Source organism: Biomphalaria glabrata, chromosome 15, assembly GCF_947242115.1.
Source record: "Biomphalaria glabrata chromosome 15, xgBioGlab47.1, whole genome shotgun sequence".
Lineage (NCBI taxonomy): Eukaryota > Metazoa > Mollusca > Gastropoda > Planorbidae > Biomphalaria > Biomphalaria glabrata.
In genome coordinates, this window is record NC_074725.1 from 17,071,586 (window position 1) to 17,091,671 (window position 20,086).

General features: G+C 32.6%; 2 protein-coding genes across 7 annotated transcripts in view; one reads left to right on the forward strand and one right to left on the reverse strand.

Annotated features, from left to right (window-relative positions):
• Positions 1-8,261, forward strand: part of LOC106069756 (major facilitator superfamily domain-containing protein 1-like) — a 31,033-nt gene extending 22,772 nt beyond the window's left edge. For both annotated transcript variants that reach the window (XM_056012479.1, XM_056012478.1), the window contains 7 exons: positions 1,239-1,350; positions 1,843-2,056; positions 2,431-2,528; positions 3,251-3,363; positions 4,387-4,434; positions 4,540-4,606; positions 5,080-8,261. In XM_056012479.1, the coding sequence (XP_055868454.1) occupies positions 1,239-1,350; positions 1,843-2,056; positions 2,431-2,528; positions 3,251-3,363; positions 4,387-4,434; positions 4,540-4,606; positions 5,080-5,089 (662 nt within the window). In that variant the 3' untranslated portion in view covers positions 5,090-8,261. The remainder of the gene's footprint in view (positions 1-1,238; positions 1,351-1,842; positions 2,057-2,430; positions 2,529-3,250; positions 3,364-4,386; positions 4,435-4,539; positions 4,607-5,079) is intronic.
• Positions 8,262-9,279: 1,018 nt separating this feature from the next.
• LOC106064912 (schwannomin-interacting protein 1 homolog) overlaps positions 9,280-20,086 on the reverse strand; it is a 183,375-nt gene continuing 172,568 nt past the window's right edge. For all 5 annotated transcript variants that reach the window (XM_056012477.1, XM_056012473.1, XM_056012474.1 and 2 more), the window contains 5 exons: positions 17,185-17,295; positions 15,327-15,398; positions 14,837-14,954; positions 13,354-13,447; positions 9,280-11,888 (listed from right to left, as the gene is read on the reverse strand). In XM_056012477.1, coding sequence (XP_055868452.1) covers positions 11,801-11,888; positions 13,354-13,447; positions 14,837-14,954; positions 15,327-15,398; positions 17,185-17,295 — 483 coding nt within the window. In that variant the 3' untranslated portion in view covers positions 9,280-11,800. The remainder of the gene's footprint in view (positions 11,889-13,353; positions 13,448-14,836; positions 14,955-15,326; positions 15,399-17,184; positions 17,296-20,086) is intronic.

Below are 20,086 nucleotides of genomic sequence, written 5' to 3' on the forward strand. Positions count from 1 at the left end.
GCAGTTACGGTAGAACATCTCTATTTTTGAATGTCTTAAGATCATTCATGCACTTGAACTGTTTACTAAGTTTGGTAAAGTCACAAAGAAATGTGTGCATCAGAATTCAGACACACAATAAGAAGAAAGTAATTATAGTGCAATAAATGATCATAATTTTTAATTTTAAAAATGTTAGTTACCTTAAAGACTTGAAATAAACACAATGAAATAAAATTAAAGAAATTTTAAACTGGATCATTGACATAATAGAAAAATATTTATACCTTTTACAATATCAAACTTATTAAGATAATAATAATAGCAATATCTTTTGCAAGTTAAAAGATTGGCATATATGGTGTGGATGCAACATTAGCTGAGTGGTAAAGTGCTTGGGTTCTGAACCGGGGATCGAGGCTTCGAATCATGGTGAAGATTGGGATTTTTAATTTCGGTATCCTTATGGATTCCACGTAGCTCTAATGACTTTCGGACATTAGTTGGGAAAAGTAAAGGCTGTTGGTCATTGTGCTGGACATGACACCCTCGTTAACTGTGGGCCTCAGAAACAGAGGACCGTTACATCATCTGCCCTATAGATTGCACGGTCTGAAAGGAGAACTTAACTTTTACATATGGTGTAGTCTTGTAGGTTCAGCCCAGAATAAATTTATCTAAAAATAAATAAATAACTCTAAATAAAATAACTAAAATTTAGATGTAGTTTAAGAACTAAGTTAAATTTGCACCTTTAAAATTGTTTTTATCCAGTGATGCCCAATCTTTATCATATATATTTACAACATGCTGGAAATCACTACTGTATGGGCTGGATTTGGATTGGACATCACTGTTCTATTGAGTTACCTAATAAATAAATAAAAGTACAAATAAAAGAGACCAAAATTAAGATATCAGAGACATAGTGACTTTTGATTAATGTTTTTCTAATTGAGTTATTTATAACTGAAATAATGAGCAGTTTATGTTTGTTTATTAGTACTTTATAATTTATTTATATTTAGTATATATATAGCTAACAATTGTGTACTACCTTTCTTTTGAGGTAATATTAGTTCAAAAAGTTAAGATGATTTGTTTCAATTGTTTGGGTTTCATTGGCCTCATTATTAAAACTTGTTAAAGTCCAATTGTTTTGCATTGTTCAGGGTTTAAATGTTTTTTTTTTCTCATGAAACAAATGAACAAGGTTGATTACTGTTTAATTGTTTAATAATATTTCTTTCTTTCTTCAGAGGAGATGATCAAATTTCGAGACATTCTAACTTTCCCTCTATCCACTTGGTTGATTTCCATCATTTGTGTTGCTTATTATGTCGCAGTGTTCCCGTTCATTGGATTGGGATTGTGAGTTGCTTTTTTTCTTTCCAGTTTCTTTCATCTGTGTTTCTTATTTTGGTTTAAAATCATTAGTTTTGATACAAGTAAAATGTGTTTTAAAAAGGGTTTATAACTCTTAGAATTAAGGAGACACTTGAAACAAAAGTGGAGATAAAACATCAAAAGGGCAATAGAGATGGAATGAAAGAATAATTAAAACCTTTAAGAATCTACACATACATTTTGTACAATTTATTCTACATTAAAGCTGCTGTTGGTTTTTCTGATGTTCTGTCAGATTCAAAGATGATTAAATTGTAGCCCAAACCTCCTGCAGGACAGTGTGGGATAAAAGTGGGCAGGGTTTGAACCTAGGCCCATTGTGACCATAGAACAACAGTTTAGAGTGTATACCACGTGACTGTTATCCTGTTTTTTTTTTTACAATATTGTAGACATCTAAGACTGTTAATTAATCATTAAATTGTAATGATGTAAATTTTTAAATTTTTCCTCCAGAGTTTTCTTTGAGATGAAGTTTGGTCTGACACCAACAAGTGCCAATGCTGTCAACAGTTTAGTGTACATTGTATCTGCAGTGGCTTCCCCTGTCTTTGGTTTCCTCATTGACAAGATCGGCAAGAATGTCTTCTGGGTCATTATTGGTATAGTCGTGACCTTGGGCTGTCACATGATGCTGGCTTTCAGTTTCATTAACCCTTACGTACCTATGGTGAGTACTTTTTGTTTTCATACATGTTATGTTAACATTTTGTACATCTACATGCACGGTATTCAAATTGGAGCCCAACTGGGTGTTAAGCTAGGAGATTACTAGTGAACACTGAGGAAAACACTTGAAACTCATTGACATCATTGAAGATGAAAGTGGGTAGGTGTTTGAGCTATACAATGTTCCCATCAATCTTTGGCTACAAAAAAAAGTCAACATTTTAAACTTTTTTTAAAATCCTGGAATAGAAATTTTTTAAATATTATATTTATAATCTCTTTAACATTCCTTGATTTGCTTCATTATTTTTTTTTTTGAATTCCTGCTTTAATTTCACATTTAAAGAATTTTTTTTTAATGAAATTAATTTTCAGGTCATCATGGGTCTGTCCTACTCAGTGTTGGCCAGTGCTTTGTGGCCAATGGTTTCTTTGATTATCCCTGGGCATCAGCTGGGAACAGCATATGGCATGTAAGTTTGACTATATTCTCAATTTCTAGTTTATGTATTATCATCAATACCTATGCTGATGGGCCATCAGAGCCAAAATGCAATGAAATACTATTTTCTTTGTGGTCTAAGCTTCATAAGTTTTTAAAAAATCATGGAAGACAACGACCACCCGCTCCATCAGAATTATGTCAGGTCGTCATGAAGTGGGCGACTGCTGTCAATCAAAACAAGAACAGAGCGGTACAAAAACTATCGTATCTTACTCTGTCAGACTATATCAATGCCACTTGTTGATCAGGAAACATGAAAAGGACCAAGATGCCTGTGTTTAGTCACTGAATGAACTCTTTATGTTGTGTATGTTATATTTATGTGTATGTTTCTGTTGTGTTGTCTTTATATGAGAAAAGAGTCCTTGTAATCATAATCCACAATGATCAATAAAGCAGTCTTAGTCTAACCCTGTGGATGACCTTTTGTGTAATTCTCAACAGATTTAAATCAAACATGTGATTCATTCACTCTTGAAAGAGAGTTCACTTACATTAAAGAAAACCAAATTTTTTTTTTAAACAACTTTCTTGATCATGAAGTAGTTTTTAACTTTTAACATGATGAAATAATTTAGTAACTATAAACTCATGCATTGTCATTACTGTGGTTCTAATGAGATTATGGTAAATATCCTAATAATCTAAAGGTAATATTAATACCATGTGATTTTCTTTTCTTTACTACAGCATGCAAGCTATACAGAACCTTGGTCTAGCTGTCATCGCATTGGTGGCTGGTATTATTGTGGATCAAAATGGCTACTTAATACTTGAAGTGTTCTTCATGGCCTGGCTTTGTGGTAATCCTCAATATATGTTCATTCCATTTTAGTCATTTTTAGGATGCAGAGACCCAATGATACAATATATGTAGCTAGCCCTGGTTTGAAGTTTGTACTTTGGTAAAGAAGTGGAAAGGCTCTTATTTATTTTAGCTTATTATTGGATAGGCCGGGAGAGCGGTGGCTGAGTGGTGAAGCACTTAACTTTCAAACATGGAATCCTGGGTTTGAATCTCAGTGAAGGCTGGGATTTTGAATTTCTGGATTTTTAGGGCACCACTGAGTCCATCCAGTTCTAATGGGTACCTGACTTTAGATGGGGGAAAAAAAAGGCACCTTGTCATTGTGCTGACCACATGACACCCTGCTCATTAACCGTTGGCCATAGAAACAGATGACCTTAACATCAGCTGCTCCATAGATGGCAAGGTTTGAAACTATTGGACAGACAAACAAGTTTGTTGAAACGAGCTCTGATTTTACTCAGTCACAAAACTTCTTGAGGGTTGTGATGCACAGGATGAGATGCAAATGATCCAAAACCAATTAATGAATGCACCTGAGTCTCTACTTCTCCCTTTTCAAAGCCTTGGACAAAAGCAGTACTCTTGCTTGCAGTGTGTTTTAGTAGTTGTAAACAAAACTGGACCCTATCCCACTCTCCATTAAGGGATATAGCTTTTTAACCTTTGAAACCTCTGCCTGGTGAGCTTTAGTTAGGACCTTGTATTTTCTGCCTGCAGATCAGTATGATTGAAATAGCCTCATTAGATTTCAGTCTAATCCTCTTCATTTACAACATAACTTGTTTTTTTTAATTTTTTTTAAACATAGTTCATAATGTAATTAGTGCCTTCAATTACTTCTCTGATTGAAGGAAATAAAATGGAAACTTTAAGCACTATTTACAGTTTGTGGCGGCTGAGTTACATGAACTCTATTTTAAATATTTTTAGCATTGTTTTACAAGAAATGTCAGTGTAAATGTTGATGTACAAAAACCTACTTAATAATATAATATATTTTTATTTCTTATTTCAGTGGCTTTGATAGCAGGCGTTTTACTGTATCTCATAGATGCTAACAAAGGTATTGGATTTGTTGAAAATATTTTAAAATTTTCTTTTGTTACTTTTAAGCCATGTTGATAATTTAATAATATTGTATTACAATATGCCCCTTTGTAATTAACAGGTGGAAAACTTAATTTATCTGCAAAAGCAAGAGCCATTGAGAAACTAAAGTTAGATGCTGAAAAAAGGTTTATTTTTATTTTTAAAAATTTACATATTTAAATTAAAAATGTCACTTTTTCCATATATGGTAATATATTTTATTTTTTACCATTTAAAAAAAAAATCTTTCTAAAGCATAGCACTCACAAATTTCACTATTTAATATTCTGAAGATTATTTTTCATAAGCTGAATCCAATAATTAGATTAGTTCTTTTGTCTCAAAACATACAAAAAATATATAAGTTAAAAAAGCTTAAACATCTTTATTTCCATTTGATGTTTCAAAATATAACTTCACTGTAAAAAGAAACTGTTTTATGTAGTTTTTTAAAAACATATCTTCATTATGTTATGAGTCAATATTCCATTTTCTTTTGTTCGCCTTATCACATCCTTTATGTATGTATAAAATTAGTCTTGAAGTTCTAATCTAATTTTCCTGCAAGAATATATCTAAAACATTCATGAAATAAGCAAATTATTTTTTTTCTTTTCAGCTCAAACTAAAGTTAAAAGGTTTTAATCATAGAGCTGGTGTCAAAAGCAAGGGAGGCTACAAAAACAAAACATGCAGATCACATTCCAGACCTTGCTTTTTGCTGCAATACACTCGAGAAATATATATTGTATTGCATCTATATGCTTCATTCCTTAACTCTAGTGTAATTTATACAAACAATCTTTTGTTACTCTAAAATGTATAAGTCGGGAGCTTGTCATTTTATTTTGTCTATTGCAAAATTCTTTTTTTTTTTAAGTGTTTTCCTAAACTGTAAATTTATGATAATTTTAATATTTTGCTGAAGAATGATATTCAGTGATTTCCTGGACATGATTCTTTCAATAAAAACATTATCCTTGGACAGAACAAGTTTTGGGAGTATTTCAACTTTTGGCTATAGCACAAATTTAACTTTGTACAATATTTATAGTGGCTACTATAAAGAATGGCTGTTTTGCAAAGTGTTTTTATGGACAATGTCTATTCAGAGTGATTAACACTTTCAATTTAATGATTTTATCTGTTGTGCAACTAAATTTGTATAAAGTGTTTTAGCTAGTATTTTTTTTTGTCTATTATCCATTTTTATTGCTTTATTACATATTTGTTCTGATTTCTGGTCTACTGTTGCAACTGAATGCAATAGATTATAGATTGTCTGTTTTTATATTTATATAATTAACTTATAAAAAAGTCTCTCTGATCAACCTAGTTTTAATTTTTTTTAAATATATGAGACACACAGGGTAGTTGTATCAAACCCTATATTGACTTCCTTGCCTAGTTACTAGCTTGTGTCTCAGGACATATCATTGCTTCAAAGTCAATTTCCTGTAAGATTGTTTATGTTGCTGTGTAACCTTTGTTACTGAGTGCACTTATCTTGAATGTTGCTGTGTAACCCTTGTTACTGAGCTCACTTATCTTGAATGCTGTTGCTGTTTAAGCATTAATACTGAGTCTACTTATCATGGAAATCATTTTTTTCTGTATTACTCCGTAGAAAACATGTGGTTCTGTTGTGTAAAATTAAATATTATTATATGTATAAAATAATATTATGAGACAGAATGGATGCTAATGATGAAATCAGAGACTTTCTCTTCTTCCTGCTACCATCGTGTCCATTACATTGTGTCACTTTCGCCATATTTTACAATGACAATTGCTTGATTTATAAATTCTTTTCAAAGAATTGTAAAGCAAATTCATATGCAATCAATTTTGTGTTTAAGTATGGCTGTAATGTAATGCTATTGTGGTGATGCAGGTTCCTTTTAAGTCTTTTAATTGAAAAGAATTTAATAATCATACAATGTACATTAAGCTAACTTTCATACCGAAGGAAACCAGTAGCTGTGTTAGTACTAATTGTGGATAACACACCCAAGTGACCATCTCTCCAGTCCACCAACGGGACAGGTACACTTTTCTTGACCATGTGTCACGGTTGGCCACCCATGTTGTATAATTACTGTGTCACCACAGCTATGTTAGTGATGTTTTACACTGTTCATGATTATTGAATGTGAAGTGTTTGATAACATTGAAAAAAAATTAGTGTGCCAAAAATGATTAATTTAACCTGTAGTGATTGAATGCCATGCATTGAAATATCTTTCCTTAATATAAATATTCAGTTTTAATAATGAATTTAAAGTTTTGTTAGGACATCACCTTTCAAATGTAATTATTTATAGTTTTAATTTTGTTTGTTAATTGTTAAAGGGAGTTATTCTTAAAATAAAATAATTTATCTCTGCCATAAATTCCTCCCACCCCCCACCCCCCTTTTTTCAGTTTTAACACGATTAACTGTTTGACCCAAAAAGATTTTGGTTACATGTTAGCATGTCTAGGTAAATCGCTGAGTTAGAAAATCACAGTTGGGAAGAATCCCAAGCAATATTTTATGTTTGGATTATTAAACAATTTCATCAGGTGAACTTTTTTTTTTGTACTTCCTTTCCCAAAAGATATAAAAAAAAATTGAGAGCCTATCTTTTAACTTGCATCTTTTATTTTTCTATAAAAATTATTTTGTCTCGTGTATCTCTTTAAACTTAGTGTTATGTCCTTGACATTTTTAATCTTTTACTGTTATGTGCACATGCCTTTTACATTTTAAATCCTTTTTGTCTTTCACAAAAAAAAATAGTTATTGAAATATTTATTTGACTGATATTATGAACATTTTTAATGTTTTTTTTTTCTTTTCATCTTGATGTTAAAGACATAATGTAAAATAAAGATGAATTTTAAAAAATATTTCAAGTCTTTTACTAAACATCAGTTTCTATGGCTGCTAACACCCTAGTGTTTCAGGTAATATGTAGTTCTTCAGATTGTATACATGACCTAATTATGACCAATGAAATAATAAATTTGATTCTGATACTAACATATATCATATGTACAACTGGCCCATTTCATCAATGCAAATGCATTTACTCATGTTTTTCCTATTTTACAAATGAGATGTAAGTTGTATAGAAATATAGTTTTCTTAACATGTAAATAGCCAAAAGGAAAATAAAAGGCACACACTTAAAGAAAAAAATGTCTTCCTACCTTAGGAATTAGAAGTATTTGTATAGAAATATTTAAGAAGTAAAAATCCAAAAGGAAAATAAAATTTACAATTTGAAAAACAAATTATAGCCATCCTCTAGTTTTTGTTGTGATCAAAGTCTTGCTCGATGAAATAAACTTTTTTTCCATAAACGTTTGGCACACTTTGGAAAATGGTGTTATGATTTTGTAATAAGATTAACTCAGGTGACTGATGTAATTTTCCTTAAGAACAAACATCTTTCTTAGATCTCAAAAGATGTCAACATAATGGATACAGTTTGCAGTCTTAGACACAGCTGTAGATAGCCCTAAATCTGATTCTGATAGTAATCATTGTATTGTAATTTAAATTAACATGTATATATGAAGCTAAGAATGCATCAAATGTGTCAAAGTATGTTTGTTGAATCTAGGTTTATTATTGTAAATTGAATTGATTTTTTTAAAAAGTTAAATTACACTTTTTCTTTTCTTTGCTTGATTTATCCATTTCATTGTTATATCAAACTGTAATTAACCTCCATGCATCTGCTGAATTAGAAGGAATAGAATTTGTATCGAATTGAGAGATGAGTTGATTGAAAATAAACTTCTTGAAATGTATTTTTAGGCTTTGCCTTTTCTTCTCCATATAATTTTTATGTTGTTATTGTCAAAGTTGATGTTCAAGATGCTTACAATGAGACATGTGTGCATGTAGGTGAAAGGTCTCCTCCTTCTTTGTTTGAGATGCATGCATATTGCATACAGGTTGAAAGGGCCTCCTTCGTGGTCAAAGATGAGCACAGTTTAATTTCTTATGAACTCAAAGATGAGCACAGTTTAATTTCCTATAAACTTGAAGCTGGCTAACTGTGACTTTCGCTTTTGTTTTGCAACATGACACTTAAGGCTTGGGTCTTTTGCTCTAAGATTTTTGGCTGATATTTTCTCCTTGCTGGTGGCTTTCATCTTCACCTTGTTGCTAGAAAAACACTTTGACATATGAGGAGGGATCATGCTTGTGTTTCCTAGTCATGGGTGTTGATATATGAGGAAAGATCATGGAGTGTAGCAGCCTAGAAGTGTCAATCAGTGTCAGTCACAATATGCTGACTTACTAGGATGGCTGCCTGGTCATTTGTTTGTCTTGATGTCATCCTATCATCCAGCAGAAGGTTTACACCAGGACTAGATTATCTTCAACTCTGAAGGAACATCCGAAACTTAAAACATTTTTATGTTTAGTTTAACATATAAAGATTTCTTTTTAAAATCTCAGAAATTTTGAGATCCCCACACTATAGTATGGCTCCCTGGTTGTGTGGTATGCGCCTACAACTATCACCATGATGGTCCTGAGTTTAGTTCAAACCCTGCCATCTGTCATCCCCTGTCATCTAGCAGGAGTTTTGGACTATCACTTGGATATATTTATCTCCTTTCTGAAGGAACAGCACAAACATATAAATTAGATAAAATAAAAATGGTTACTCAATCATTTCCTTTTGTTACTAATTAAATTTAGGAAGGAAATATATACCTATAGTTTATTTTTACTCAAAGTTCGAGATAATTTATACTTCATCTATTTTGAAGTTATTAAACTATGCGGCATTAAAAAAAACCACAATACAATAGGCATGGTTGTTTTTTCATAGTTGTGAGCACTTTAATGCAAATTCATTCAAATATAATTGGCTTAACAAAATGAAAACAACTTCTTGAGATATAGATTATGCAAATTTATTAAACAGGAACTGAGGTACAATTATTAAAGTAGAAAAGAATTGTAAAGGAAATGTCTGTTTACTGCACACACTAAATAATTTTCTGATTGTTTACAAAGTCTTTGCTAATTAATTATTTTTAAAAAGACTCAAAGCTCCACCTATGATTTTTTTTTATACCAAAGAGAAAAAGATACAACTTCAGTAGATTTTTATAAATTTGTTGCTTATAAAATACCAGAAAATCAGCCTTGTTTTTTTTTAAAAAGCTAAATTCTTTGTTTGAAAACGTTTACACAGGTTATATATATATATTTTTACAAGAGCTTCAAGTTATTCAATATACACAATACAACAATATGCTAATGGTACATACACTAGTTTATTGTTGGCTATATACACATCAATGAGCCTTTCAGAACATGACGCACACAAACATTTTGCTATATAAAAAGCAACTGCAGGCTATTTTATATTTAGGAATGACTAGATCACAAAAGGACTTCTCTTACCCATGCAACTGCCAAAGAATTTCCCTGATCTTTGGATTTGATAGAAAGAGAAAAAGGTATTATTTCTTTAGTCTGTTGTGAAGAAAGAAGATAATACCTGCTTGACTTGTGTCTGTAGGTTTTTGTGTTTTTCAAACACTAAAAATTTCTGTCATTATCATATCTTCATGAAGCACACGCAATAAAAACATGACCTAGATAACATGTAAGGTTTTTTTTTTAGGCCTCACTCAATCTACTCTTTTCAAAAACACAATTTTACAGTTGCTAAGTTATTATAGTCTACATTTAAAATACAAGCTTATTCTTTTAAAAAATTAGATAAAATATTAAAATGAAATGGATTTCCAATGTTGTCACTAGTGTAATGACATAGTTATAAACATAAGATGACAAACAGAAAAGCTACTTAAAAAAAAATGGAAAATTGCACATTGAAGAAAATTGTCACATTTTCCAGCCATTCAATCGTAAGAGTATGCCAAACAGGTTTAAAGAAAAACAATAATCAAATAATACATTGCACACTCCCTTCAATGTAGAGTTTTGATTTCCCTGTGATTGAGCTTGAAACACAAGCCAATATATTTAGTCTATGCCATGAACTGTATCTATAAATAGGAGACAAGAATTCTAGAAAAAATCATGAGTAGTTTGTATTTCCTCATGTTCCAAGTTCAATTAACGTCAGGAGACATGAGCTAGGATGATAAAGAACACCATGCCAGATTAAAAAAAATGTTGTTTTTTTAAAGGGACATTGTTAAAATACTACCCTATACCAAATACATAAAAGAAATTGAAAAACAAAAAAAAAACTATTTTCAAAAATATTTTTTAAAAAATAATGATGATAAATTACAACTTTATATATTACATAAAGCTTGTATCATATTATGAGACATGATAAACCCTCACTTGATTACAACATTGTTATTGCTTTTGTTTTAAAAAAAAGCATCTTATTGCATTACAAACAAAATGATAATCTAAATGATGAAAATATTAAAATAACATTTAAGAAATGGCTTAAGCTAAGAACAGGAACTATCAAATTACACGTAATCATGTCACTTATGGCCACTGAAGCCCAACAGCAAGTTTATCATAAAGTAATCACACATGTTCAAGTTCTAAGGGTTTTGAATAAAAAAAACAACATTTTATATATCAACAAAAAAAAAGTTGAAAGCAAATATTAAGTACAGAGCTGCATAACACATAGATTGTACACATTGTGTAGGTATGGGTGTCCATAAAAATTCATTCTCATCAGCTTTGTTAAATAATATCACAACTTCTAATTATGAACTAGATCAAACATACATTTTTAAACAGATTTAATTAGAATAAAAAAAATGATTATAAATAATATGAAACAAATGAATCAAATAGAATTGTGATACAAATGGAGTGAGTATTAATTTTGACAACTTCGACAAAACATTCACAGCATCCAACTTTTTCCAGCATTGACTAACTTTCTTCAATTTTATGTCATGAAATGTTCACGTTAACTGACAGACATTCATGACTGTCACCTTTTCTCAATTTCGATCAATCCTTTTTCTTATTTTTGGCCAAATCCATTTTTACCAGCTTCACTTTGATCCATTTTTCCAAATTGATCAACTCATTCCAATTATTCACTTTAGAATTTTGATATTTTTTCTATGTAGACAAATTTTTGAAGAGCATTCAACTTTTTTTGACTTTGTCTGATTAATTTCTCTTAAAGTGCAAGCTTTATTTGATCAACTTGACTCAAGGACTGAATTGGTCAATCAATGAACAGACTTTTCAAACCAACAAAGGCTCTATATTTAGTCAAAATAAATACAACAAAGAAAAGACTGCTCCTCAGGCCAGCTGCTAAAACATTCATTTATATTACATCTATTGTGGGCATGCTAAGTTGGCATCATTTGTGTCGATCTCTTCTATTGGCTGGTCGATTATTATTTTGAGTACTTTTGTTGTTATTTGTAGCTTTAGGGTCATGACAATGACTGTGAATAGCAAGAAAGAATAACTTTACTTTTTTTTTTCATAAAAGAGTTATTGAAATTTTAGTTGATTATTTGAAGTATATGTAAATAACATAGGCCTACTGTATATTGACTGGCCAAGGAAATAATTCATTGTTATTGAATTTATTTTGCATCTAGATTCAAATCTATATTGTAAAAACACTATGACCATAATTTTTTTCTGAATTTTGTAAGGTAACTATTCACCCATGAGAAAACTTGTTATTTTTAGCTTTAAGAAAATTAGTCTACAACACATTAACATACTTCCAAGATATTTGCATACAAACATAAAAAAAAGGCGCAGTAACTTTTTTGCACATTTATTATGATTTCCAGGGAAATCTTGATATAGGCTAATATAAGGTCACCATCTCAACATTGCTTCTAATTATTAGATCTAGATTTAAGTTGAAATCTTAGATAAATTAACCTACTATACAAATGTATGTAATAAAATGGGACCTCAAAACAATGAACATTGATACTAACCATTGGGAAGAAATAGCCTAAGGCCTTACTAGGTGAAGAGAGACAGTGAACAAAAAAGCTATGGACAGTGAAGAAACATGGACCTCAGCTTTGTAAGAAAAGAGTGCCATACAAAAAATGTCTGGCTCCTCTATTACCAAAGCGAAAGCCACCTTAACCTGTGATATATGTGGATGGGGAATGTCTCTCCAAAATAGGGCCTCACAGTCACATGAAAAAGTGTTCGAGATGAACCATAGTTGTTCTACAACTGAAGGAGGGCTGATAGTGATATACAAATGAGCAAAAGCTGTCTTTTATTTCTTTATGTTAGTTTGCAAAAGGAGCCGTCTCTTTCGCACCTGATTCTTAACTTAGCTAGTGGCTTAAACAGAACTTTTACTCCATTTGTATGAATAACCTTATTTCTAAACAGATTTTTGAGTTGGTTGAAAAAATAAGAATTTAGCAACTATATTTTAGTAAATAGTCTGATAAAAAAAAATTATGTGACAATATTTCTAAAATATCACTAGAGGTAGATTTGGACAAGGACAAATGAGAGAAGAGGGACTACATGATAATGTGAGAACCATGCGCAATAATAAATTTATTAAAATCCCCAAAACAACAAAACCTATTTTACTGTACATAATATTACAAGTCAACAATCTGGTTGGAAGAAAGAAGGAGCTCTTCAGTACTGTGAAGAGTAGAAAGCTGAGTTGGTTTGGTGATATTTAAAGACACCACTCAATGTCTAAAGTCAAGGTACTGTGGAAGGAACACAAAGAAAGGATCATCCGAAGAAAAGCTGGCTAGATAATGTAAAAGAATGGACCAGCCTCTCTCTTGATATTTCACTAAGAACAACAGAAAACTGGAGGGATTTGGTTGTGCAAACTGTCACAGCATCCCTATGACAAAAGTCAAGGGACAGATGATGAAGAGGAATACTGATCAAACATCTTACCTGGTTAAATCTTCAATATCCACTAACATTGAGTCTTGTTCCATGTGAAGATCATCTCTTTCTATCAATAAATGAACCAAATCTTCATTTAACACTGGGGGAAACAAAAGATAATAAAACATTTAAAAAAAACAGTTTTCTACATTTTTATTTAATAGTAATACAATAATTGTACTAATAGTTATATTTATTTGTTTCAATTTTTTACTTAAAGATTATATTGTTATCACTACAAGGAATTTTTTAAAGTACTGAAGAGAGTAAAACAATTTGTGTTTAAAGCTTTGAAAATATATTTGATTTGGATTATTTATTTGAAGCACACTTTTTAAAAATAGTTTTCCACTAATTTTTTATGTTGGATGAATAGGCTGTGGTAATTTTTCTTTCACTTCACAATACAGGCCATCATTTTAATCTTTTTTATATATTTATTTATTCATAATATAACAAATTACATTGCATATTACTTAATAAATTACATCACTTTTCATAACAAGTGAAGTAAAGTATACCTCACAGACTGTATGGTCTATAGTGCAGATGATGTAAAAGTCATCTGTTGCTGTGGCCCAGGGTTAAAGAGGTTGTCATGTGGACAGCACAATGACTAAGCACCTTTACTTTTACCCAACTAATGTCAGGTACCCATTAGAGCTGGGTGAACTCAGAGGCACCCTAAAAATAAAAATAATTAAAAATCCCAGGCTTTATAGGGATTTGTACCATGAAGCCCAGGTTTGGAAGCCAAATGCTTTGCAACTCAACCTCTGTGCCTCTTTTTCTAACAAAGTCTTTCCTAATTTACATTACATATTATTCAAATTACAGACAATTCTTGGAGATGAACTAAAAAGCTTCTTCAAAGTTTACTTATCTATCCGTGTTTTTACTACACTTTTTTTTTGTTTTATAGGTAACATATATATGTCATTACTTTACAGGCAAAAACAGCAAACCATTTTGTGATTAGTAAACTTTCCCTTTCAGACCTTGTGATCTATGGGGCAGATAATGTAGTGGCCATCTGTTTCTGTGGCCCACAGTTAACAAGGATGTCATGTGGCCAGCACAAGGATCAACCACCTTTACTTTTCCCCAACTCTTGTCAGGTACCCATTAGAGCTGGGTGGAATCAGAGGCATGCTAAAGATTAGGAAGTAAAAATCCCAGTCTTCACCAGGGTTCGAACCCAGGACCCCTTGCTTTGGAAGTCAAGCACTTTGCCACTAAGTAACAGCGGCTCCATTTTATTTTGTGATTAGAGATTAAAGTTATCTTTTAGCTTTGTGCAGTAAAAAAGAAAATTATTCATTATTCATAAATGTAACATTATTTTCTCCCTTACTGTCAATTGTTAATACAATTTCAAGCAAACCAAAAAACCTCTAATATTCTTGGCATTATTTCATCTTTTGTCATGATTTATTTATTATTGTCAGCACTGTAGATGTTTAAAGTTTAGAGTTTTTCTAGCACCTACATTCTATTTGAGAGTGAAGATCATTGACGAGGACTTGTAGTTGAGCAATATTCATCTCCACTAGTTTGCTTCTCGTGAGACGAAGCCTACGCCCTTGACCAAGAGTTGGAATGCCCACCTGAAATATATATTGAATCATCAGTAAATTCATAGGCAGAATATTTCAATCTTCAAAAAAGCTCTACATTTGAATTCATATTGGATATGGTAATAGCTTATTCAAAAAGAAAGTAAATTAAGCTTGAATGTATCTATGACCCAGCGATAGAGCCATACATTTAAAGACTTTTTCTTCTTTTACTTTATGAAATGTATTTTGAGGACCACTTTAATCTCATGGTATTTTACCAAGTCTAACTATTCTCTCTTAAAAAGATCCATGGTTTTAAAATAGGAAAAAAAAAATGTCCAGTAATTTTTTTTATTCCTTGAAACTTTTTCTTGCCTCTCCCCTCCCCTTGCCGGCTGCTAACATCACTAAGTGGCTTACCATATCAGCTATTGGTGACTTCTTCTTGCCTTGTTTTTCTACCTCCAGTTGCATTCTGGCCATTGTGGAAGCCTAGAGAACAGAAAGACAAGAAGCATAAAAAAAACAAAACGAATTGGTTAATTTTTTATTGATTCTTGTTTTGTCAAGTACAAGAATTAATAATTGTGCAGAATTCCAGCTTGATCCAAGATTGGGTGTAGGAGAAATAACGTGTATAAAAATTGTACCAAACAGACAGAGTGAGTCGATATCATTTAAGCTTTGAAAAGAAGAATTACTCTTCTTGAAAACATCAATTTGATCTAGACAATCTAGTTTCACCATTTTCTATCAAACCATGCAGATGCATCAGTTATATTTTAAACATTAGAGGCCTATAATATAAGATTGATCCATTTCATTTTTAGATAAACTAACATGTGCAATAGATTATTAAAGGCTATGAATTAATGGATATCTATATTACTACTTTTCACAATCTTTTTACAACAAATAGATTCTCTAGTAGGACTATAATATATAGTATACCGCCCACGCCCGATCTATTTTTTTTCTTTGGGCTATATATACTTTTGTCAAAGGTCAGGCACGATGTATGATTGATGCAAAGTGAGCAGTGACTTATTTAATTAATGAACTAGACCAGCGATGCCCAACCAGATTCGACCTGCGGGGCATTTTTTCCGGCATTCATGTTGCGGGCCAAATGACCGGAAATGTTCAAAAACGAATTAATTAATGGGATTGGAAGTTTATCTCCTTTTTTTTTACGCATCTTGGCTTCATTTCTCTACTTAAAATGTGAGCAACATTGTAGCTAGCTTTACCAACGACTTATTTTCCTGTCTCTTTTTTGTTAATATTCCCATTGATCCTCCAATCGCTAGACGTAGTTTAACAATCGCGTCATATTTGTTTTATAATGCTGTTTATATGTTGTTGTTTTTTTTTAAAACAGCCACTATTTACAAAACAAATATGTTGCCATAATGTTGGCTGGTTATCATGTTGCACAAAAAAGTAAACATCCGTTCAAATTTTCCTAGTAGTCTCTAAATTCATAATCCACTTTTAGTTTCTTCGGCTCTACCATTTCATAAACGTTCAATGTCATGGTACCAGTCCATCAGAGAAAAGTAGGAGCTCTAACTTAGATAGAGCAACATTTTTCTACCTTTTTTTTGGTTTGGGATGGAAAGGGGATTTTTTTTACGTTTCGGCGGGCCCGATAAAACCACGCCGCGGGCCGGATCTGGCCCGAGGGCCGTATTTTGGGCATCACTGAACTAGACCTAACTTTGACAAAATATTTTTCGACAATTAAGAACACCTTTATCTGAAGCGCTGGATCCTTATGCCAGGACGTAGCCTAGTCAAAAATATATTTTATAAAAATCAGATTTAGATCTACATAGACTCTATTACAGACATTTTAAAAATATAGAACTACCTTTATCACGTGTTTCTTAAATAGTCGACATTTCTCGTGTTTATTTATTCTTTACTGTCAAATGTATACAACGTATTTGAACTCAGCACGTTTTTAAGTCTGTTTTAGCCGATCTATTTAAATTGATGCTTGAACGGCAGTGGGAAAGAAATAATCATCTATAGAAGATCAGTGAATTTTCAAAGCTTTACCTAGAGACATTCTAATTCTATAGAGTACCAGAGAAAGATTTTTTATATAATTTTTTTTTTTAAATTTTAGCATTACAAAATCTGGCTAGCGTGCGATATGTGGTTACCGCGTTTGTAACCTACAGCTGATGCAGCGGCAACATTATTCCACTTCTACTAAACTTCATCTCAATGATTGAACTTCAGACTCCTTATCTTAGCACAAACTATTTACCTGAGCAAGCGCCAGTGTGGCTTCTGACTGAAGTTGAGTTTGTCTGTTGGTAAAAGCTTGGATTTCTCCAGGGAAACATGGATGGTTTGGTGGCGGGATAGCAGACTCAGACTGCGAAATAAAAAAAAAAAAAGTGACATTAGTAGAACCTTCATAAGGTGTAGTTAATACTAAATAATAATTTTTTTTCAGAAAATTATTTGATTTGAACGAAGCCTAATGATATTTGCGTTTAGAGTTCCCCAAAGGCAATTATAGATCTACAATGAATGACCTATATTTGAAAATAATGTATTCAAAACTGCACCGACTCAAAAGCTGTATTTGATAAGAAGTGAAACAAGTAATATAAAAGAAAAAAAATCGATCTCCACATTTATTATTCCATATTCCATGACTAGATTGACACATGAAATGCGTAGGACGAAATTAACTTCTTTTTTTTTTTGAAGTAACGTCTGTAATATATAAGATAAGATATGCTAGGACAAAGTCGTACAAGTGCTCCTCCTTCCCTAGTGCCATTACAGCATGGAATGGGTTGCCTGAATCAGCCAGGAAAACTAACGACTTAGCAGTGTTTAAGTCACTGATTAGCATGCATGACTAGATCAGATTGACACGTGAAATGTGGAGGGGGCAGTTTTCTCCATTCTTTTTTTGAAGTAACATCTGTAATTTAAAAGATAAGACCGGATCTTCATTGGAAAAAAGAATCGTCCAGTACGGGGATCGAACCCACGACATTTACATTAGTAGCTGCCAGTTTCGAGAATGTCCTGACTTCCACCCACCCAACCTTTTCCTTTACAACTTTTTGAACCCACGAACTGATGAAGATAAAGTACGCTTACAGTAGGAATTTAGAAAAAAAAACAAACATGGTGCATTGATTAAATGTGCAACATGAAAAGTATCCGAAATGAAGATATCAGTGATATATTTCTAACGAGGTCGTGCTGTAATCTACTGGTCATGTCCCACGAAATTCAACAGAAACTGGATAAGTGAAAAAAAAAGTGTCCTTTTAAATGGAATTAAAGAGAAATGCATAGAAACATATCTTAGTGGGAAATTGTCAAACTGTTTCAGTGTGTGTGTATGTGTGTGAGTGTGTGTGTTTGAAAGCGTTCATGCAGACGTCTCAGATTTTCCAGCAGTAATATTGGTCAACTTTAAGAAATGTAATTTCATTGTTAATGTACGGACAAGTCAGTGCTCAACACGAAATATTAAGATCCCTAATACGAAACGTGGATTAATAAAAAAAAACAACAAAAAACAAAGATATCAATGAAAAGAAAACAAACAAAATATATATAAAAAAATACTTTTAAATATAGGAAAGGGGAAAAAGGGGGGGGGGATCTAAGGGGAATAACTCCACATTTACAATAACATATCAATACTGTTAAATGTATTTCCCTTTTCAATATAAAAAATGAGTATTTTAAAACTAATTGGTTATTTTTTGCATTGATTCATGTTTTTTTTTTTTTTAGAAACTATGAATAATTGTGTAAAGTTTCAACTTGATCCCAGAACGGAAAGAGAGAGAGAGAGAAATAACGTGTACAAAATGTGTACCAGACAGACAGATTGAGTTGATATAAGGACTTTTTTTTCGGGGAGTAAGGGAGTAGTTCCATTAAAAAATACCATTTATTAGTTTTCAATAGCTCTTTCAAAAGTCATCAACTTCATAAAGGACAAATTGTTTTTCAAAGAAAATAAAGCTTATTGTTATTTGTTATTTTGTTGTTGTTGCTATTTTGTTGCTACTAGTATTTGGTTCTGTGTAAACATTGGACACGACACGACTAACTCAAACTCAAGAACTTGATTCGAATAAATTAACAACCACTACTATACTAATTGGAAAGACAAAACGTCTAGGTGTGTAAATGCTTCAGTGTAGATATATAGTTCGTCCATCGTAGTTCGATGATGACCACTTTGTCATCCAGGGGGCTGAGGGCTTTGCACTGGGGTTTTATGCCTCCTCATGTGGCTGGTGAGACCTATGTGAGCTCGGAATGTTCAGCCGCACACTGGGCAGGTTATTCCAGCTGGAGCTAGTATCGTTTGCCTTGCTTTTCTTTTCTGGCGGTTTTCTTCTGCCAGCGTTGTTCTTTTTTCCTCAGCAACCTGTGCGCCAGTTTTCACAGCGCGACGTCATGTGCCTCTGTCACCCAGGAGCCTGGGTCTATGCTGAACGCCTTCAGAGAAGCTTTGAGGGTGTCTCTGAAGCGCCATCTTTGCCCACCTTGCGAGCGCTTTCCTTCGCTTAGTTGGCCATACAAGAGTCGTTTAGGGATGCGGTGGTCTTCCATTCTGTAGACGTGACCTGCCAATCGCAGCTGGGACTGCATCAGGATTGTGTCGATGCATTGCAGACACGCTCTTCGAAGGACTTCTGTATCTGGTAATTTGTCTTGCCATTTGACATTTAGTATTTTTCTCAGACATGTCATGTGGAAGTGGTTCAGTTTCTTTGCATGTTTACTGTACACTGTCCATGTTTCTGAGGCATAGAGCAATGTAGGGAGGATGACGGCTCTATAGACCCCTAGCTTTGTGTTTGTGGTGATACCACGTCTGTTCCAGACATTTTTAGACAGTCTGCCATAGGATGCACTGGCCTTGGCGATACGCAGGTCGATTTCACTATCGATTTTTCCATTTCTGGAGAATGTGCTGCCAAGATATGTGAATTTGTCCACTGCGTTTATATCCTGCCCATTTATAGTGATGCTTGGATCTGAGTAGGCTTTCCCAGGAGCAGGTAGATATAAGACTTCAGTCTTGTTCGTATTGATGGTAAGGCCAAAGTCTGAGCATGCTCTTGAGAAGTCACTGACGATGCTCTGCAGATCGTTTTCAGAGCAGGCATTTAGGGCAC